Genomic DNA, 23,758 nt, shown 5'->3' on the forward strand with positions numbered 1-23,758 from the left:
ATCGGTATATATGTACAAAAGCAACGGATGTTAACATTGCGCTGGCTATCAATTTATATCATTCACATCTACAATCCACACCTAATTTTATAGTAAAAACTTTCGAATATTCAGAAGATGAACATGTGCTTAATTTGGTTGGTACAGCACTTGTGGCTTGAAAGGTGTACTACGTAGTGAAAAATCATCAGCTGTGAAATTCAATGCAATTTACCTAAGTTACTGCGAATTCTATACAAAATCCTAACGTGTAGTTATTTCCTAACTTAGTTATTTGATAATCGTCTAGAAATTTAAAATTGATTTGGTTGATTTGCTATAAGTCCAATTTTGACCGCGACTGAGTTGTTTTGATTGTTATTATTGAACGCGAAATTTAAAAAAAAATTATTTTATATGTATATCATATATGCTCACACGTTAAATGTGTTTGACCACTGTGCCGTTGCTTGTATTTCATTATAATGAACATATAATTTGCACGTGCAAAGAACAAGAGCGCAAGATTTAAGTTTAGGTTGCCAACATGTAATAGTTAAGCCAAAAAAACTGAGAAGGGAAGAAATGCAAAGATACGCAATCATTGAAAATGAAGTTGTAATCTCAGCAATCTAAACGTGTACTAGCAAAACGTAATTGACGCAAATAAGGGTTTTTCTATAGAGTGCCTTTGGACACTCTATAAGAGAGGAGAGAGATAGAGAAAGGCGAATAGTGGGAACGGAAATAAATGCAAACAATAGGCCCTTTTACTATTCACCTCTTTATATCTCTCTCCAGTCTTATAGAATGCCCTTGGGCACTCTATAGAAAAACCATTTGAATAAAGGCAATAATTAATAACCTATATACTTGCTTACTGGAAATAAATTTAGTCAATGATGATGCACTCATCCTTCTTAATTGTATAGTTTAAACCTTGGCTCGCTCGCCACAACGCTTGACGTTCTCAACCTAACGCTTCACTGTCGGATCATTAGAGACCAACCTTTGCATAGTATTATATGCACTTTGCTGAAGCATGATAAGATGAACGTGTTTAATTAGCTTCAAATGTTTAAATTTTTTTAAATGTAAAAAAAATGTTGTTTTTTTCTAGAAGTAACTTTCAAACTGGGTGATTTTAGAGGTTTCAGTCAATCTTGGTGTCATTGGATCTATAATATCCTATCTTCCTCCAAATCTGCAGTCCTAGTAAATGGATCCCCACAAATTTTTTCCAATGCTATAGAGGTTTAAAACAGAGAGATCCTCTCTCCCCTCTGCTTTTTCTCCTAATTGCTGATGTCTTATGTAAGATGATTAAAAACAGTGTTGATGCAGGAGATCTCTCTGCTCTGAATCTAAATGGTGACCTCCAAGCCATTAGGACTCTCCAATTTGCGGACGACACTCTTTTATTTTGCAAAGCTTCTAACACCGATATCAGTGTTCTCAAAAACATCCTGCTCATCTTTGCCAATATCGATAAGAATGAATATAACGTCAAACAAATAGTTTCAGTTTAAATTCTGAATATTATATAATCAGTAAGACCAGTGAAATTCTATATATAGATGGAAAATTACAAAGTAACTTGCCGCTAAAACCGCACTAGCACCAATAAGGTTGGCATTATAAGAGAACAAAAGCACCTGTGGGTGTGCACTAGCACCAATAAGGTTGGCATTATAAGAGAACAAAAGCACCTGTGGGTGTTCACACACAGCAATAGTAAAGTCATCTTCTCCATCTATCCTTCCAGATCACCTAATCCTATTGTAAATCCTAGAAGCAATGCATCCAGGTTCATTCTTGATCTCAAAACAGTTTACCCAACTTTCATAAGCTTTGTCAAATGGAGAATAGGATCAGGAGATTCATGCAAGTTCTGGTTGGACAGGTGGGCGGGTATCAACTCCCTCAGCAGCTTATTCCCCAAAGCTTTCTATCTAGCTTTCTCTCAGTCTAGCCTTATCAGCTCCCAAGGTTCATGGCAGAATAATGTTTGGATATGGAAACCTATTTTGAGGAGAGGCATCTCCATAGAAGACAAAAAAGATATCTCCGACCTATCTGCCTTCATTAATCATATCAGGCCTGATCCCGACAAATTTGATACCATTCTATGGCCTCTCAATCCATCTAATTCATTTTCGGTGAAATCGTTATACGACATCCTCATCAAAGGAGGCATTTTATCCCCTTTCCACAATTTCATTTGGAAAACCCCTATCCCCCTCAAGGTTAAAACCTTCCTGTGGATTCTAAGCAAGAAAAAGCTTCAAACAAAGGATAATTTGCTCAAAAAAGGTTGGATGGGTGACTTATCTTGCCCACTTTGTAGCCAGATCATGGAAACCCATGATCACCTGTTTATATCATGTCCCTTTACCCAAGCTGTATGGGCCATCTTGCTACCATCTTCTTCCACCAGCTTATGGCCCCAGGAGGTAACAAGTTTGATTAAAGGCAAAGAAGAATTCTTGGTCAATCAGAATCATAAAGCTTTATGGAGGATTTTGTTTCCCTGTACATGCTGGTGCATTTGGAGGAGCCGCAACAACTTTATTTTCAATAATACTCTCTCTTCTCCCTCCTCTATTGCAGCTAATTCTTCCCGCTTTGTTCTCTACTGGACAGGGGCTTCTAAGAGCAAAAAATCTCAGAGGATGCTTAATGCGGCAATAAACTCTGGTCTGCCAGCAATAGCGGAATCTTCTCGGAATGAAAACTTCGAAGAAAATCATCCTTAAGGGTTCGGGTCCCCAGGAGATCCTTTTGGTTTTGGAAATTTCAGTTTTTGTTAGTTCCCCAGTAATCTCTGCTATTGGGACAGTAGCTTCCTCCGGTTCTAGCAGTCCTCAGCTCATCCTGAGTTCTTTGGCTTATCAAGTTGTGGAAATGTGTTTTGGTAATGTATTTGTAATCAGTTTTTGTTACGTTGGTTTCTATTAGCAACTTCTGGTTTTCTTTTTTGATTTTTTTGAGTTCTCCTGGATTAAGGAAGGCTTGGAAGCATGATAGGTGTAGACTGGAGGATGACGACAAAGGTCCGCTCTCCTCCGTCTACATCTATTGTACTTTCCTCCTCCTCCTTTTTTGGTAAACTCAGGTTCAAATGTATATTCTGGTTGTGATATAAATATATTTTTATGAACATGGCTTTTCGCCCTGTTTTTGGCTTCAAAAAAAAAAAACTGGGTGATTTTATAGAAATTGTAAAGTTTCTGTAACCTTATTTGTTTAGCATTAATTAATTAAGCACTAAACTTTACCACCTCCTAGCCAAAAAATTTATATAGAAAACCCAAAAATACCCTTTCAAACTCACATTCAAGGCGCACGACTCATTTTATATATGTTTATGTCCAAACTATGAGCATAAAGAAAATCTAACTAACACAAATAAAAGAGCATAACAGTAAATCTACACTACAAAAGAAAAATATATCAAAATAATAAAAGAACATGAAAAATAAACAACAAAATAAAAAAGCATGAAAGTAAATCTAAGCTACAAGACATGAAAATAAATCTAATCTACCAACATAAAAAGAAAATGAAATACTAAACATGAATTTCTAAAATAAGAAAATAAAAAAGAAAAATAAAAACTCACATTAGAAGGGGTTGTCCCATTGAAAGAAGATCTTCATAAAGAAGATCTTCATCTTCATCTTCTTCAATAAAGGAGAAGAAAAGAAAATTTAAAAGGTGGGAAAAAAATTAGTAATGCTCCTCTCTAAATGAAGTTTAGAATTTTGGAAGTTCTTATCAATTAAGAGTAATGCTCCAATCTAAATGAAGATTATTATAAAATTTTTCACACATTCAAACCCTCACTCTACCCCTCTGTTTATAGATAACAAGAATCTCTCACAACACTTAGATTTGTCTTGCCCCCCATTAGCTCTCACAATTAAAAGATTTGGTTTAGGCCCAAAGTAATCCTCATAATCGTTGGATCTCTTAAAATAATCTGCACCCTTGATTCAATACTTGAGAGACGGGCTTTGTTGGATTTATTATTATTTTTTGCATGTAATTCAATTAAGACTTTTGGTCTTCTAAGAATTTAGCTTGGCGATCAAATAATTGAATATGTATCAATTAAATTTGAATTTCTATTATAATATGTTGCTGTTGATAAATTTTTTAGAATCTACCAATCTATAATATGTTGAATTCTGCTTTCCAAAATGAGAGATATCATTTTTCCTTTGCAATTGACCACATTGAACACGAATTTGACTTTATTTTTTTCCAGATTTGATTTGATTCTTTATTGTAGGCCAATTTATTAATGATTACTGACCAAGAAAGTAACGAGTGCTGAGATTTTACTTCTAAACTTAGTAGTGGGCATTGGATTTAGTCATTCTGTGTTTCATTAGATATCTTTTGGGCTTTAGATAATCTTCATTTGACATCTTATTCAATAACTTTTCTTTTCCTGCAATTTAAAAGAAAAACACGTTATTAGTGATATATTTATTCATATAAAATGGATAATAAAGATATAAAAGTGTAATAAATTGTGATGATCAACTTGCTTACTGGAAAAAAAAATAGTTAGTAATGAGGCACTCATCCTTCTTATATAGTGTAAACTTTGGTTTGCCACAATGCTTGACATTCTCATCCTTCTTATATAGTGTAAACTTTGGTTTGCCACAATGCTTGACATTCTCAATGTCAGATCATTAGAGACAAACCCTTGCATCGTATTTTATGCACTTTTGCAGTCTTTGCTGAATCATGATAAGATGGATGGACACGTTTAGCTTCAAATGGAAAAATTTTTAAATGTAAAAAAGTATTGTTTTTTCTAAAAGTAATCTTCAAATTGGGTGATTTTACAGGACAAATTGGAATGTTCAATTACTACATACCCCCCCCCCCCCCCCCCCCCCCCCCCCCAAAAGCGAGTTATGTGTTCGCGTACCAACCATCTCCTAGCCAAAATTTTCGCTGAAACCCCAAAATATACTTTCAAACTAACATTCAAGGCACATGACTCATTTTATTAATATTTAGGTCTAGTTATAATAAAAAGAGTAAAAGCATAATTTTATAGTAGAGCTACAGATGAAGTCAATAAGAATATAGAATGGATTCTACTAAAGTTAAAACTTGAATAAATCTTGATTGATTTGATATGAGAAATTTATATATTGATATCTACAAATTAGAACTTTAAATCATTTAAATTCTCTTTGTTGTTACTTGAATTTAAACTGTCACATTGGTTACAGTCATCTTTTTCCCTACAGAAATGGAGTCACGACTTTGAGAAAATAAAGAGAGAAATGAACTGAACTGAGGAAAAAAAGGGGAAAAAATTAACGTTCTAGTATTTCATAATCCATCATGTAATGAATATTTTCCTTTATCTTCTTGCGTATGAACACTATTAAAAATCTTGGGTTGTTTTAGTTCTTAGTCCCACAAATCTTATATAATTTCATATAGTCCCTCAATTTTGTGAAATTGCTCATAAGTTCCTTAAATCCTAAAATGTCTTGCGATTTGGTCTTCCAAGAGCCAAAATACCCTTCAGCTTATGTTCCCCCAAAGTGGAGTTAATATGATCTTTGATCATAGTATATATATCTCGTAATTAGACCTTTACACCTATATTTTAATTGCTTGGATGATTGGTCATATATTAAATATTTATTGGATTACTAGTCACTTCTATATTTTTTGTCAAAGCAAATACGACTTACTCAATATGTCACAAGTTATTTTTTTCAAAAAATAAAACGTCAAATGCTATATAATTATCAAATACAAGTTACGCGATTCATCACAAATTTTCATTTATCTAAGTGATCAAGATATCAAACATAGGAATAACTCTGTTATGTCAAATGATCAAGACTTTTTTTATGTCACTAGAAGTGATTAACAGTCCAGTTTGTATTCAATTATATGACTAATAATCAAAGCAATTAAAACATAATTATGATTGTCTAATCTTGTAATAAATACAATGACCAATGATCCAAATTGTGTGGGACCAAATTGCAAAACTCCTTAGGATTTAAGAGACATATGAGCAATTTCAAATATGTGAGGGACTACTATCTAACTATTGAAGATTTGTAGGACTAATATCTAAACAGCCCTTAAACCTTTAATATTTTGAAAATACTCGCTCAAATCGTTGAAGTTGCTATTAGCTCCCCAAATCCTCATATCCTGTTACTATTATTATTGATTAGAGAGATTAATTTAAAACAATGTATGAGATTTGAGAAATACTAATTTCACTGATTTGAGGGTCTAATTTTGAGACGACTTATACAAATTGAGGTGACTTAGTACTTTTCATGATTCGAGAGACTGGTTTCCAAATATGAAAAATGTAAGGCACTCTGAAATAGATTCTAATAAAATAGTCCCCAATCATATTCTCAACTAAGTTTTTTTTGATATGAGTCCCCTATATCTTTAAGAGCAAGGGCAGCAACCTCTGAAGGAGCCTCTCAAGACTGACGTGGCCGTGGAGCTTGGCAGCCCTCCCTCCAGCAAACTCCCAACGCCTCCCAAGCCCCTCTCCTAAGGCTGAGCTGGCGTTGGGGAGCTTCCGAACTCCCAAGCGCTCCACAAATTTGTGGAGCGCTTGGGAGCTCCCAACTACAGCAGAATTTTATAAAAACCTCCCTTTAACAAAAACCCTTACCAGCGATGATGTCGAGGGTTTGGCGGCAACGATGATGTCGAGGGTTTGGCGGCGAAGAGGCCTCCGACGCCGTTGCCAGCGATGATGTCGAGGGTTTGGCGGCGAAGAGCAGGATGCAGGTCGTCGTCGAAGGGTGTGATGACGTCGTCGCCGAAGGGTGTGCGGTCGTCGTCGCCGAAGATGAGGAGCTGCGGAAGTGAGATTTGGGTTTGAGATTTGAGATCTGAGGGTTTAATTTGGGGATTTTATTATCGGGTGGCGTGTTTGTTTGAGAACTGTTGATATTTGGCATAAAATAATTATGTATAATGTTTGAGAACCTATTGATAGTTGATATTTTACCGTTGAGTTGAAAGAGCCGTTAAAAAAAAACTAATCTAACAACAATTATTAATGATATATTTATTCATGTAAAATAGATAATGAGGGTATAAAATTGTAATAAAATATGATTATCAGCGGTCCGAAAATTGGACTGTCCATGAGGATAAGCTTCTTGTGTCTGCTTGGCTGAACACGAGCCAAGACGCCATCCAAGGTACGGGGCAACACAAAGATAAGTTTTGGCACAGAGCTAACGACTACTTTATCCAATACTCCACCGATCCAACGAGTCGCACACCAAACCAAATGATGCACCGTTGGTCAACGATTCAACTGTCGGTCAACAAGTTCTGCGGGTGCGTTGCTCAGATTGAAGGAAGACAAAGATCTGGTACGGGAATTATTGACCAGGTAAATATTTAACTTATATGTTTTTATGTAAATATTTAACTTATATGTTTGATTATTCTAAATTTAACTCTTGTGTAGACTGCAGAAGTAAAAGAATTATACCAATCCCTTTATGGTAAGCCATTCGTGTTTGACCATTGCTGGGTTGAGTTGCGTCATCACCAAAAGTGGAGCCAACAAATGGAAAATTACAATAAGATTCGATCACAGCCGAGAAGAACCACGAACTCTGATTCCTCACCAAACAATTCCATGCCAGCGACCCCCATCGAGTTGAACATTGACTCGGATGATGTTATAGCAAGGCCTGAAGGGAGGAAAGCGGCAAAACTCAAGAGGAAACAAAATGTGGAGAAATCTGAGTCCGCTAAGTCCATTATGGGAGAGGCTTTCGCGTGGATGAAGCAAACCAACAAAGAAAAAATGGAGCTAAAACAGAAGAAACAAGATGACGATATCATGAAGATCGATCTCTCAACACTCAATTGAGTTCAACGTCAATACTTTGAAATGCGTCAGGCAGAGATTTTGGAGAGGTGGATGTCTAAGGGTTCTTCCTAATTATCATATATTGTACTCGCATCGCATCCTTATTAGTTCTTCCTAATTATCAATTAGTATCTTATATTAGATTTATGATTGTACTTGAAGTTGAAAAATTTGGCATTGAATGAAAACAACTACTTTATTAAAAATGAAATTGGCGTAGTACAACAACTTGAACTCCTTTTCTGAAATTACATTAGACATAAAGAAACTTAATCCTCGGCGATGGATCCCTTAAGCTGCCACAGATGCTCGATCAAATCATTTTTTAGTGATTTGTGTGTTTGCGTGTTCCTGATCCGATGATGATTTTGGATGAACTCAGTTAGAGGCACCGTCTGCACATGAGAAGGTTCAACGACTGGTACCGAATAAGTAAAGTCAAAGTTGTTGTCCAATTGACAATCACGTTCATCTTCAACGATCATGTTATGCATTATGATACAAGCTGTCATGATATCTTTCAGCACACAAGGTTGCCAGAAACGTCCTGGTCCACGAACAATCGCAAATCAAGCTTGCAACACGCCAAAAGCTCGCTCAACATCTTTTCTTGCGCTTTCTTGTTGTTGAGCAAAGTACTTGCTTGCAACACGCCAAAAGCTCGCTCAACATCTTTTCTTGCGCTTTCTTGTTGTTGAGCAAAGTACTTAGGCATCAGTCGGATGACGGTCAAAGTTTGCGATACCTCGAACTTCGTGCCCAACATCGAAGACCGCGGGTTACATCGAAGACCGTGTGCGTTCCCTCAAAAGCCGCGGGTTACCTCGAAGACCGTGTGCGCTCCCTCGAAGACCGTGGGTTGCCTCGAAGACCGTGTGCAACGGTTAGAAATAAAATACAAGAGGTTTAAATATAATTAAAAGTAATGGGTGAAATATTAAAATAGAAGAGGGGTTTTTTGATATTGTTGGAGCTCCTAAGTAGGAGCTTGTTGGAGCTCCATAAAAGAAGGAGTACCAAGGTATAATTTGTTAATTTTTTATTTTGAAAAGCTTGAGAGCTCTTGAGAGCATGCTGACTAGGACTCCTAACTGGGAGCTTGCTGCACTTGCTCTAATACTCCCCAAATCTTCATATTCAAAATACTCCCCAACCGTATTCTCAACTAAGGTTTTTTGATATTAGTCCCCAGTTCTTTAAGTATTTTGACTTTGTCCCTATATACTTTGACTTGGTCCCCCAAATCTTTTAACTATTTTAAAACCAGTCCCTCTAGTTTGCACAAATTTGGAAGATTTTGGGACTAATTTTAGAATACTTAAAAGCTAGGGACTAATTTATATGAAGAATTTGGGACCTACTTTAGATATACTTAAAGCTTGAGGAAGTAAAATTGCAAAGTATGACGATTTGGGGTACAATTTCAAATTAGTGACGACTTGGGGACTGATCTCGAAAAACCCCTCTCAAGTAAAACCCTTGCTCATCCCTAAACCCTAATCCTCTTCCTTCCTTCATCAGCGCTGGGCTCAAAGATGCCGAGAACGAGCACGGTTGAGATCCCCGGTTGCCCGCCGCTGCGAGCCCTAACCACCGACGTCCTCGGCCTCGTCAAAGGTAACAAATTTCGTTAATAATCTTCGCCTTTCGTTAAAAATCTCAACTTTGAATTTTTATTTTCGTTTTCATTTTTGTGCGGGATATTTCATTGATTGTCGCTACAGTTGTCGAAGCTCGAGGGAAGGCGGCGATTCCCAAGGTCGTGGAGACGTGGGGCCCACCCGACGCTTCCCGCGGCATCCTGGCTGCGTCCTTTGCCGATGACCTGAAGCGACCGGTTTGTTTTTATGATTTCCTTGATTCAAATTTGTTACTTCAACTGGAAATACTCACAATCTGGAAGAGTTTATGTCGGTTGAAGTAGTGTTAATCGTGATAAATTATATGAACTCATTAAATAAACTCGATTTTCAAAGGGGAGCAAGAGATATGAGTAGATTGGGTTTTTGTCAAGTCAAAACAAGTTGATTGGGTCAATAGCGGAGGTGTGCCTCTCTTCCTGAATCACCTCCTTGTACTGCTAGTCGTTGTTAATATTCTTGTAATTATGAATAACATGTGGAATTGCACAAATTTGGGATAAAAATGAGAAGGAAGGCGATGTGCTTTGGAATTATTCGTTGTGACACTCTCTGCTTCTCATCCATTTGCACAATGTCTTTGACTTCTATTGTTTATTCTTTCAGTAGAGTTATATTTTTCTTAGGGCACAACCACAGTCTACTAACATCCCAAAACATAGATTGTGAGCATTATAAATACTAGTTGACATGGGCTTTAGTTGCCCTAATGCTGCAATATTTCCCAAAATATACAGGCAACAATAGTAGTAAGTAGACTGTCGATAGAGATCCTCTACATCCTTGATTGTAGAGAATATCTACATCTCATCAATCAAAACTTCTCGCTTAATGGACACCATAAATGATATTAATTATCTAAATAATATATAAATACTTTTAATTGTGGGACCCATTGAGATAAGCCAATGATACTAGCCCACCTAACTAATTGTCAGTATTCTCTACAATCAAGATTGTAGAGAATCTGGACCCATAGAATGTGTTCATTACAGAAATCCGAACTAATAAGTTGACTTTTAACTTTCTTATGTTGTGTAATATTCGCTCAGTTACTTTAGCAGCACTTGAGATTTGTTCCATGAACAAGCAACTTTCAAGGCTCGAAGTAAATACTAGGATCCATTTAGTCAATATTCAACTGATCAACTCACGATGCAAATTTAGGAAGTCAATATACTTTTGGCATCATATAGCACTATTTGAATGGTTCTTCCCCTTACTTCCTTATCTTAGATTGATAAGAGAGTGAGGCATCACTGGAAGGAACTTCTTGTTTTCTTTTTGTTCATAAATTTTTTGATTAATATGGATGAGAATAGGGTAGCTTTTATTTAGTATTTGGAATTACAAGCATGACACCTGGATAAAAGGAGTTAGGAGCCATGCCCAACTAAGAAATTTAGTTTCTGGCAAAGCTAGAGATGGCCTTACTCAACTCAAAGGCGACATTCTTATCCATGTCCAAAAATAATAGATCATATATGAACTCCACCTGGACTTCTTGATGACATACAAACATGGATCGTTGATCTTTACAAGCTCAATGATGATTGCTTGCTGCAGACGATTTGGCATATAATGTAGTTTATGTCATATTTAGGCATTTTCATTATGTTTTTTTAGTATATCGATTTGGCCCTTAATAGAGCTGAATAGAGAAAAAAGATTCATGTAAACCCAAAGATATGAAACTTAGTTGTGCTATTGCATTTATTATTGTTTGGAACATCAAAATTCAAATATAAAATTTTATATGAAGCAAATTATGATAAGCTTAAAGACCAATTTGTGTTTGTATAATCAAATTGACATGTCTTATTAACAAGTTCAAAAAGACCGAACATCAAAATTCATAATAACAATTACAGATAAGATGGTTAGATATAAAACTAATTTCAGCAATATAAGACCTATCAAGTTGCTTTGAGTTTCAATTTGTTATCCTTTGGTATCTGCATGTACAGAACACTAGGTTTTATACCTAGTAATGTTGCATGTAGATCTTATGCCTATTACCCTTTGCAATTTAATTTAAATTTTCCCATGGTGTTAAATTATTCATTAATTTTGATTTTAAATGGAAATACCGTTCTTTTAACCTTTTAAGTGTTGGAAATTTTTTGCCACATCCACTTTTATGCTTAGGAGATGTATATGTTGCCTGATGCCTTACTGATTTGTTCATTTTAGCATTAATACTTATGTATTGTTGTCTTTTTATTGCAGCTTATAGCCGTTGCACGAAAAAATAATCTGGTGAGTAGTTTATTCACTAATACCTCCTTTTGGTTACTAATATATTTTTTGGGCTTTTCCAAAATAATAATGTCTGCTTATGAAGCACAGGTTGAAATTATTAATCCTTTGAATGGACATTCTCTTGCTGCAATCAAAGTTAGCGAATCTAGTTCCGGAGGCCTTTCTGTTGAAGATGATCCAATTGTTGGATTGCACCTCTTTAAGACAAAGAGAAACGAGTTATCATCCAAGTAACTTATTCACTTTATATTCAAGATTACATTTTGCCTCTAGTTCCAATTCCTATACATGTCGTACTACACGTATTACTGTTATTTGCTTCATCGCTATACTCTTATAAACTATAGGAGTTTTCCCAATTACAATTATGGGACTACAAGATACAATAACATCTGTGGTACTAGCATTTCTGTTCATAAAGTATTCCCTTGTAAAGTACTTTTGCTTCAATTCCGTGGAACATCAGCCCAACAATATAAATTGCTTATAAAGGTTAGTTGTCTTAATACCACTGCTAGCAATCATGTATTTGCATCATTTTGTGTTGAGTTCCATGCATTTTTCTTTCTCAGCATAACATTTATGCTGTTTAAAAATGATTTACCCTAGAAATGCCTGTTTGATGGGAGTAGGGTGCAAGGAAATTATGGCTGGGGTATAATTCCACTTTTTTCTCTTGCTATCTATATCTTGTAATTCCTAGAGGTTCGAGTTCTGAGATACTAGTTATTTAGTGAGATACTACTTTGTATGTATATGATTATATATGGCCTTCTCTTTTGTGGTGTGGTGGAATTGTGTTTGAAACAGTGTTTTAAATATCGGCCGACATGTCCGACATGTCGGCCGATATAGCGGATCGAGGTGTCGAGCGACACAAATCGGGGAAATATAAGTCGCATATCGTTTTTCGGCGACATATCGGTCATATCGGCGAAAAATCGGACATATCGGCCGATTTTTCCTGTTTGGAAAATCGGCCGAGATTTATGAAAATCGGTTCAGCCTTAATGGGTTAGGTTTGGGTTAATTGAAACGATGATTTGCCCTCTTTTCGAACCCGATAGACACCCCAACAGCCGATTTACACCCGATCAAAAGAAAAAAAAAAAGAAAAAGGCGAAAAATCGGACATATCGGCCGATTTTTCCTGTTTGGAAAATCGGCCGAGATTTATGAAAATCGGTTCAGCCTTAATGGGTTAGGTTTGGGTTAATTGAAACGATGATTTGCCCTCTTTTCGAACCCGATAGACACCCCAACAGCCGATTTACACCCGATCAAAAAAAAAAAAAAAGGAGAAAAACAACGATCAGAAGAGAAAAGAAGAAAAACCCCTAGGGCTCGCTCGCGACTGGGAACCAGCAGCCTCCTCTCGTCGTTTTTGCCTTCGTGGTCTCAACAACAGTAAAACCCTAGGGCTTCTCCTCTCTCTCCTCCCAGCGACATAGAAATCCGAAGCTCTTCTTTCTTCTGCGCCATCGGAGCCGCCTTCTCATCTCTTTTTTCCCCGCGCCACCATCATCGGAGGGTCCTCACATCGTGCTCTTCAGCCCTCTGGTAAGCCTCTGACCTCTCTCTCTCTCTCTCATTCTGATTCTATGTTTTGGGATGTAGATGGAAATAGTGAAGCTAATCTCTCTCGGTAGTCGGTATTCATTTATTTTCTTATTTTTTGATGGGTTTGTGCTAACTGCTAAGGTTCTTAACTTTCCCTTTTTTTTCTTTTTACTCTTCTTTCTTTTCCTAAATTATCATCATAAGTTTCTTTTTGTATCTTAGAGCAAATTGTGGACAAAAAGTAATTAATTAGTTCTTTTGGATTAAAAGTAAAATTATCTCGTTACAGTTTTTTATTTTTCAGGATGAATCTCTTATTTTTTTTATTTTATTTTTCAGAGATGGATAACTTCCCTTTGAGTTTTTAAATGATGGGAAAGCTTGCATAAATATTTTTTTATATCTTTACATTTTAGCTCTAACTTGATTTTTTTTCTCCTGCAATTTCAGTTTGTGCCGAAGGGCTTCTGTTGCTGACTGCTAACTTGATTTTTTTCCTTGCAGCTTCAATTCGTGCCAAAGGGTTTATGCTGCTAACTGCTAAAAACTTCATCAAAATCAATAAAATTTTAGTTTTCCCCTTCAATCTTTTTAATATCCCCCTTCTTTTCGGTTTTCCCCTGTCAAATAAATGTCAAATAAAATTAATTTGAAGTTAGTAATTGAATTATAAAATTGAAATGCAACAAATTCAAATAAATGTAATCGGTAATTGGATGTTAAACAATTTAGGAATGCTTAGATTACATTTAGGACATGATATTATACATATGCGGATCACCCGATATGACAATCCGATATTTAGTCCATGTCCCCCGATATATCCCCGATTTCCGCTATCCGACATGGATTTCAGCCGTCCGACATGAACCCGACATCCGATATTTAAAACCTTGGTTTGAAATATAGTTTACCCGATTGGGTCCTGTAGATAGGATTGTTACAATTTTTTGACTTTCGGATTAATTGCTTGAAATCACAGTTTGGGAAGCTGAACCATTATCCTGAATGATTCCTCAGACCACTTATCACTTTTATATTTGGGGATTTGAAATTAGTTAGAATTCCTATAGCTGTCTCAGTCAAGGTTTTAAAAAAAAGCTTGCTTCACAACTTTGTGAAGGGTAAATGCTTTGAAACTCAAGGGCGAAGCTATTTATCCCTTGAAGCTTATGCCTCATCGCTTAAAGCATAATTGAAGTGTGTGCTTCGCGCTTCATAAAACGCTTTTCTTTTGAAGCGCATGTTTTAGACAAGATAGGAGGATATAAAAGGATTTTTGATTAAACATTAAAATGCCGCTATGTATTATCAATATGACCATGTGAGAGTGAATAAAATATATATGTTACAAATTTAGCTTAGTTTATTATGATTAGTTTCTATACTTAACATATTTAATTTTTATTTACTAATTAGGACATGAATATATATATATATATATATATATAATTTATTGTACCATTATATATTATATGTTCATAATTTTTACAAATATAAAATTAAAATTCTTAAACTCATGAAGCTTATGCCTCATGTTTTGAAGCTTACGTCACGCTTTCTTTAAGGGTCTAGCGCTTCGCTTTGCGCTTACGCTTTTTTAAACATTGGTCTTGGTCTAATTTATTAGTAAACCGACTTCAAATATCAATACATCAAAAAAAGTATAATTTAAGAGATATTATGTAGAAATAAGGTTTTAAATCTATACTATATATTAAAAACATAGTAGGCATAGGAAAATTTAAAGGACAATATCATTCCACTAAAGACACGGGAGCAATTTTATCTTTTCACATGAATGTTAAAATTTTCACACTTCCCTATACACTCTCCCTCACAATTAAATTTACACATCGGTTACCTAACAAGTTCAATTTTAAAACTTTAAAAATAAACATTTTGCGAAGAGATTGAAACCCATTGAGTTATTTGTGCAGCATAAACATTTCAAATATAAATTACAATATAATAAATAAATTCAATTACAATTAAAAGTAGGAATCTCATATTTTCAAGAGAACTTTTTTGTATATCAAATGCGGCCTTAATTTTTTTTCCTCTAAAATTCCAAATGGTAAAGCAACAAGTACTGAAATTAAAAATTTTAAAATAAACGATGGACTCAAAATACAAAATTAAACCATATAACATTGCCATTTATAATTACAAATTACAGAACTTGATACCTTAGTTTAAATTAAAAATCTATTTATTATATATATATATATATATATTTGATAATAATGTAAAATATAGAAACATAAGTTTTAATATCTGCATGTGCATTTGCATGTGCAAAGCTATTAGTGTCAATTATAATCATGTATAAGCATTATTTTGTGTTGAGCTCCATGTATTTTTCTTTCTTGGCATGGCATTTATGTCTATTTAAAAATGATTTACCTTAGAAATGTCTGTTTGATGGGGTAGGGTGCAAGGAAAGGTTGGGTGGGGGGATAATTCCACTTTCTTCTCTTGCTATCTAGATCTTGTAATTCCGAGAGGCTCGAGTTCTGAGATACTAGTTATTTAGTTTTATACTACTTGGTATGTATATAATCATATACGGCAAGCTGGATGTAATGCTTGCCTTTTGTGATGTGGTGGAATTATGTTTGAAGTACACTTTACCCAATTCTAGGCCATCAAGATGGGATCATTACAATTTTTTGTCTTTCGGATTAACTGCTTGAAATTGCAGTTTGGGAAGCTGAACTGTTATCCCGAATGACGCCTCAGAGGCTTAGACCACTTTTTACTTTTAAATTTGTAACATCAATAAATCACAAAAAGTATAATTTAAGAAATTTTTTGTAGACATAAGGTTTCACATATCAATTATAAATCTAGTTTGGTCTTGATATTTGTGGAAGAAGCAATTATCAAGTATCAGCTAGAACCCATGGGTTTCAGTGAATCATTATTTCAAATGAATGTACAAAATCATGATAGAAAGTGACCAGAGGGAAAAGGAGAAACAGCGAGATAGGAGAGGATGTATATTATTTTCTAGAGAAACATATGATCTTATATGTTGAACAGCTGAACTGCTGCTAGCTTATCTCTATTTAGGAATTGTCTTTCACAAGAGATCTGTCTTGCAGGTCTAATGTGCTCCTTATATGTACGGAAAAAGGAAAAGCAAGCTTGAGGCCTATTGCAACAACAAATGCATCACTAACCACAGCTACTGATTCTCAAAGTACGTGGACTGTTAGCGCTGCTGGCAAAGTTATCTGTTCTGCAGTGACTGCAAATGAGAAATATGCTTTATTTGGAGGGTAGGTCATCCATAAATCTTGATAAAATAAATACTCAATGAAATATCTTTATACCTAGGTGTAAGTTTCTTCTTTTAAAGGCAGTGGCATCTTCTCTTTTACCTCATTTACCTCTTGTTTTATTTCTTAGGAAGGGGATTGAACTGAACGTTTGGGATCTCGATAACTGTAGTAAAACCTGGACATCAAAAGCTGTGAGTTATCTCATTCTTATATCCGTGATGATTTTCAGAGGTTTGATACTCTTTCTTGAAGTAAACTCAGAATTTTCCTACTCTTTGACTTTTTGCCCCTTTACAGCCTCCACGTAACAATCTCGGTTTATTCTCTCCAACTTGGTTCACTGCCGCAACATTTCTTAGCAAAGAAGACCATCATATAATTGCAGCTGGAACAAACAATCATCAGGTACTGACATGGTCTTCTCAAAGTTTGCCAATAGCAGTTCTTGTTTGAAGCCAAGCCGTCATTGATCACTGTAGCAGTTCTTGTTTGAAGCCAAGCTGTCATTGATCAGTGTATCACTAATAAGAAATATCATGTAATGGGCTTTGGGCTCAAATTCATGCAAAGTTGTCAAATTTTTCCTCAGCTCTTTGAGCTTATTAGGTTCAAGCAGTAGTTAGCCACTACACAGTCATTTAATAACAAGCGCCACCTCTTTGTATTATGCTTGTAGAAAACTCTTATGCAAACATGTGGCTCACCATGCTTTTATTAGATGGATTGCTTGCCACACTCATATCTTCTCCCTTTCCTCCATGGTCATTTCATCCATATTTACACAATATGCAGTACGTAGCAGGTCGTGGTATGAATTTAGGGACGCAATTCGCCACGATGAAAATTTGGACTCCAGGGGTAGCTTGCTTTGGTATGCAAGTTTGGTCAGTGGTATGTTGTATATTTTTTGGGTGCGCTTACCATTTTCCAAAGTGTATAGTAGAAAACTAGAAACTAGAAAGCTAATTATGCATTTCAATATTTTTTTTCATACAAACTATTTCAATGCTTCTTTTTTAAGGAGTTTTTTTTTTCTAATTTTCTTTTCACATAGTTTGTGTTAGGATCATAGTTTCATTTTACGTTTTGTTAACATAGGTACTTAGTTACTGTAAAGTTATTGAATCATATATTCTATTTTGTGCTCCCTTTCACTTGATTGTGTACATAGCGTTGTGTCTTGCGCATGCACACTTTAAAGGGACTTTGCGGCCCACATACTTGTAAGCGGTATGCCAATTTTGGGGAACCAATTCGTGTATCGGAGGGAATGAGTTCGCAAATGTATCGGGAGTGAGTTCGTAGGAATTGTACGATAGTTCGAGGGGGGTTCAGCGAATCACGCAACTATGGTTTCATCTGGTTTCTGAAATGCCTAGTTGCCACCTATTTGTAATTGTTGTGCAACAGGAGGTGACTTCCCTCTTGAACAAAAAACAGTATCCGTTGATTTAACCATTTAGTCATCTTGTTGGCCTCTGATATCTTTAACATTACTCAGGTGCTTTACCTCATTACTAGTCAACTCAAATGCTTGGCATGTTTTTGTTAATGAAACTTTTGATGTGCTCAATATTTAATATTTGCTTTTGAATCTAAGAGCCAAAATACTTGCCGCATATATTATCTAGATGGCAATCAGAGCGTACTGATTTTTAAATTTTATTGAGTTTATGCCTTTATTCAAACTATAGCACTTTACAAAGCTGTGCTCTGTGCTATTTAATGTTTGTTGTTTGAGATCCCTATAATAATAGATTGTTATTTTTGTGGTACAACATGTTTTTAATAAACAAGTAGCAGATGACACCATCCTTTAGTATGTTTAATTTCAATTCATAAGGTATGTTTACACTTTCTGCAAAACATGTCTATATAATTAAAATTTGGATTTGGAAATTGAAATCATTGCATTAAATATCATTTCAAATCATTTCTGTAATTCTTTGGGGATTAGTTGAAGACTGAGTCCTTATTGATAAGCATATTCTGTAACAGGTCCGCCTTTATGATATTTCTGCTCAAAGAAGACCTGTTATATCAGTTAGTTTCAGAGAGACGCCAATTAAAGCAGTCACTGCAGATCCAGATGGTCATACTGTCTATGTAGGGACTAGTTCTGGGGATCTCGCTTCCTTTGACATACGAACAGGTATATTATAATTACATTTTATATTAACTATGTCCCTTATATGTTATTATGCAACTTTTTTCTCTGCTACGTGATGACTGATACAACCACCACCACGAGTGGTTTGGTGGAAGTTTGCAGACCCAAACAGATGCTATACCTGAATGTTTTATGTGTTAACTAATTCGATATATTTTCAAGTTTATACCAGTGCTTAAAACGGCTCAATCAGGGCACACCTTCAGGAAATGTTGTAAGGTGGCACATATATGAGGCTCACAGGCCATGAGGTGTCACTTTATCATATGAGGAACAACTGAAGTGTGCCTATCACACCTCATGTTCACCCTTTACACGAGGCATGTGCTTCACAAAACTGACAGAAAAATGGTACTGATTGGAAACATATGATTCGATAGATGTGACACATCTAAGGGCTAGATCTTAGAAGGAAAGAGTGAAGTCATCTATAATTTGAACTTTTGGTAAAAGTGTCTATAATCACCTCAACATCCACTTAATTTATTCTTATGTTTTGTTCTTTATAATATTTATAACTTTTAAAAATATGAGTAAAGAAAAATTCTTGATGCATATTGCATATGGCTCATCATATAAGTCAGTTTTGCTAAACGCATTCATTTTTTTAACCATTGCTCTATACATGATTCTTGGAAACTTAGAGTAGACATGCGACAATCCAAACATCTTGTTCTTGTTATTTCTTTTCATAATGGTGAAATATGTATTTGTGTGTCTGTGGCAATTATAATTTTAGTCATTCTTTTTTTGTATTGGCACATGTATACATGGCTTGAAGTGATTGTTGTGGCATTTCCTCTGTCCTGGTCATAATTTTCTAGTACATGGAATAGTCTTTCCAGCTCTTGATACTTTTTTTATTTACTTCTTTTATCATACTGCTCTGGCTGTTGAGAATTACTTTCTCCAATCATTTATATACTATGTGAAACTTGGATTGCAAGGACACAGGTTTCATGTTTTTGACGATAACAGACGGTATTCTTTCTTGCACATTTCGTGGAGTTTGGTTATCATGATAAATACAAGCAGAGAATATCATTTAATCTTTAGCATGGAAGTCCTTCAGTTATTTTCCTTAATAATAGTGAGAGTTTATCTAGATATTCTTCTAGATTGTTATATTATTAAGGTTAATTGCACATAAAACCCCTGTAGTATCATGCTTTGGAATTTATAATTCTGTGCTTTGATTTTGGCACATAGATTCATTCGGTATTTTTTTTCCGAATCATTTCAACCTTAGTGAAAGTTTAGCAGATATTGCTCTTAGAAAATATTAGTATATCTGAGGGTAAAAAGAGTAAAAAAAAAAAAAAATCTCATCGAGGGTCTATCGGGTAAAATCAATCTACAACTTTTCATAAGTTCCAAAGCGCGATACTACAGAGGGTCTACGTGCTTAGCCCTAATTATTATCTGATTTTGAAGTTGGAATTAGCTACTAAAATTGACAATATGAATGGTGTTGTTTGTTTAACTACGAAGTCAGGGACAATTCTGTAAAAGCATGTTCTGTATTTGCAGGTAAATTATTAGGGTGCTTCATTGGCAAATGTTCTGGAAGCATTAGGTCCATAGCGAGGCATCCGGAGCTACCGATAATAGCTTCATGTGGTCAGGCTAATACCTTTTTTTATCAATATTTAAAGCTATAGTATTATATATAGCCTTTTTCTATTAAAAAAGTATATCACGTAGTTGGAGCTTAAAAAATTAGTATGTACTTGCTTATATCTTCATTAGTTACTTATTTCAATAATCTAAGCTGTATATGCTCATGATGCAGATTATCTTTTTTGATAGGGCTATGCTAGTTTGAATTTATTGTTACTGCCTTATTGTTCATCCATGATTTTAAAAATTTTCTCTCTGTAGGCACGCTCAGGTGAGTGTATTATTATTGTATACACATGGATTATGCTAAATGAATTTATTGATATATTTCTTTGCCAAGTAAAATATGCGGTATAATGTTGACCTCAACTAGTTTGAAACACAGGAATATGGAAAGGTATACTGTAGTTAGAGGTAGGAGTAATGTAGACCTATAAGCTAAATATATCCTTTTGTTTGTTTGTGACAAAGATGGACACAAGTATCTAGTAAAAAACAGAACAAGATATCTATCCATTGGTTTTGATTTCTCAGGGGGTCAGTGCAATCCAATTTTCAAGGAGATCTGTTTGTTAATCCAACACAGTAGGTTTATTGTTTAGGTAGGATGCTGAAGCGATGGTTCTATTTTCTTTTCGTGGTCTGTATCTTGAGATTCTTAACTTCATTGGAGGAGTTATATTATGTGCCAGTTTGGTTTAGCACTTGTTGCTCTTAATCTATATATGGTCCAGTTACCATTTGACTTCTGTTCTTAAATACTAAATCAAATATTTGGCTCAGTTCTTTTGTTTATCCTAATGGTCATGGATCTGAGAGAGAGAATTGTTTCTGCAGGTCTTGATAGATATTTGCGAATTTGGAGTACAGAGACCAGGCAACTCCTTTCTGCAGTATGTTGATGAATTTTCATATTTCAATGGATTGAATTAGATGAAAATAGAAATTTTGCTCAGTTAGAACTTCTATTATTGTAGTCATGACCAGTTCTTGTATGCATACTGATGAGTGGTTGGCTATACTCACTCGACTGCCACATGATCCTATTTCTATCATTGACACTCTTATTGTTTTAATTACAGGTCTTCCTCAAACAGCATCTCACAAATGTATCAATTGATTCACATTTCTCCTATGAAGGTCTGCTTCTTATTTATGAATCCATTGCATGGGTACTTCTCAATTTTATTATTATTATAGAAAGATGTCTTTTTGCTCATATTTAATAGGTTTAAGTCTTTGCTGCTTTCTTCTTTCATATAGATTTCCTTGTAGTGGGTGAATATATTTGAGATAATTGACAAGCTATATAGCATTAGGTCATCTTTGGCAACTTCTTAATGGTCCAAATCTTATTATCATTTGATAATCAAAATGCTACAGTCATTCTACCGACCATTTATCGTAACATTTTTAAATTCAACAGGACATAATTATAGAGAATCTTACGAAGTAACGGTCAACTGCTTATAACATTGACACGTACATGCTTTCATTTGTGCTGTTAGTTTTAAGACTCCTAATCCTATGTAGCTTGTCAAATATCTAGTGAACTGTTGCCAATAGATTTCTGTAAGATTATGCATTCTGTGACCAGGCTCTTCATGTTTTTTCTCTTATCTCAAATATTCTCAAGTGTTGAGTTTTCTCCTTTTCCTTCTCAGTCACTTGGTTTTGTAACTCAAGTAACAGTTACAGAATAAACTATCACAATCACACCATCAGATGACCTAAAAAACGGTGCACTATAACATCATTTCCTTAAGAAATTTGACCTTTCCAGAAATTTCATGTTGCCTGGAATCACAATTAGGCACTCGTATAATTTGGTTGTGCATATGTACTTAACGGGCAATCCCTAATTGTATAAAAGATTCATAATGTAAATTATAACCTCCTTAGAATATCAAACAAGAATCAGTGGTTCTCCATATGGATTTCAATTTGATTTAATCTGAAGTTTACTCTCCAGGACAACCCCAGATCATGTTGGTGCTCGATACTAATTCCTGATGCAAATGAATATAACCCTTTTTTGATGGACCAATGTGTACATGTTAATGTGCTTATTTTGTTACAGAACCAGCTGGTTCTGCTGATCAACCAAACAATGTGAAAGCGGTTGAACATACTGAAGCTGATAACACTGACGATGACCACGACGACGATGAGTTGTTCTTCAAGAAAAGCAAGAAACCAAAGATAAGGGAGAAAAACAAGGCAAAGAAAAATAACAAGCGAGCGCCTGAAGAGATAGCACAAGAAGATGATTCATTTAGCCTTAGCGAAGATGACACTGATAAACTGAAGGCTTTGAAAAGAAGAAAACCACCTGCAGAAGGAGAAGGGCGAACTAAAAAGATAAAGAAGAATAAGAGCAAGGGAGCCCAATACAATAACTGAGCTATAATTTAATCACATGTTAGTGCCATATCAGCAGCGCTTACCAAAGCTGCCATATTAACTTCAAATTTTGAACACGAGTTTTGAGCAAAGAGCAGAATGATGAAACTAGAAGTGAAGGGATAATGTCGGGGCTGCTCAAGTTGACTGAGACGGCAGAATGAGATCCACGGAAACAGCAAATCCAAGGCATTTTATAGTATTTTTGTAACTTGATTGTATTGTTTTTGTCCCAAAAACGACCAAAAACGAGTTTCTTGAAAAGCTCATTTATATGTTTATTTTTTTCTCTATTTTTTGTGACTCCTTAACCATGGTAATTGTATGTGCTTGAGAACACTTAAAGAGTTTGGTAAGAGGCCATGAGGCTTGACTTTTCTGTTCTGTTGATATACCCTTTTTTTTTGTATGGTAAAAATTTTCAATACAAAGTCTCTGAGAATGCTTGTACGTATGTCAAATTAAACTATTAACCTCTTAGTTCAGGAACATAGCAATCTAATTTGAAAGCTAACATGTGAGTGGAATGTTTTGAGCCATACAAGTGGACATTGAAATCTCTATATTGTCCCAAATAAAGTTTTAATGTTGTATTTATCGGCGGTGTTCTTTTTCTTCTGATTTTTCATCCCTCTGTGTATCCTTTTCTTGTGGAGCAAGGTAAGGCCTAGATGAAATGTCACCTTATATCAGATAAATTGTTGATGTGAATGTTAAGCTTTATCCAAACCAAATATGACTTTTGTACAAACTCAACTCTGTATGCTACTAACTACAAACTCAACAAAATTTTAAACATATAGATGAAACCTGAGAAAAGTTAAAAAATAAAAAAAGAACTTATATAACTCGGTTGGCAAAATTGGGTTGTATGTTAGAACAAACTACACCAAAGCACCGAAACTATCTGAGCACTAAAGAC

General features: G+C 35.2%; 2 protein-coding genes across 2 annotated transcripts; both read left to right on the forward strand.

Moving 5' to 3' along the window:
- Positions 7,164-8,004, forward strand: LOC109829457 (glutathione S-transferase T2-like). Its single transcript, XM_020396573.1, has 2 exons — positions 7,164-7,405; positions 7,484-8,004. The coding sequence occupies exons 1-2, from the start codon at positions 7,301-7,303 to the stop codon at positions 7,892-7,894; spliced, it is 516 nt and encodes a 171-aa protein (XP_020252162.1). The 5' UTR covers positions 7,164-7,300; the 3' UTR covers positions 7,895-8,004.
- LOC109830535 (WD repeat-containing protein 74) lies at positions 9,343-23,226 on the forward strand. The gene is made up of 12 exons (XM_020397817.1): positions 9,343-9,511; positions 9,619-9,731; positions 11,764-11,793; positions 11,884-12,026; positions 16,464-16,640; positions 16,771-16,834; positions 16,941-17,048; positions 18,642-18,795; positions 20,344-20,433; positions 21,271-21,326; positions 21,516-21,573; positions 22,514-23,226. The coding sequence occupies exons 1-12, from the start codon at positions 9,430-9,432 to the stop codon at positions 22,834-22,836; spliced, it is 1,398 nt and encodes a 465-aa protein (XP_020253406.1). The 5' UTR covers positions 9,343-9,429; the 3' UTR covers positions 22,837-23,226.

The sequence above is a fragment of the Asparagus officinalis genome, chromosome 2 (assembly GCF_001876935.1).
Source record: "Asparagus officinalis chromosome 2, Aspof.V1, whole genome shotgun sequence".
Taxonomy (NCBI): Eukaryota; Viridiplantae; Streptophyta; class Magnoliopsida; order Asparagales; family Asparagaceae; genus Asparagus; species Asparagus officinalis.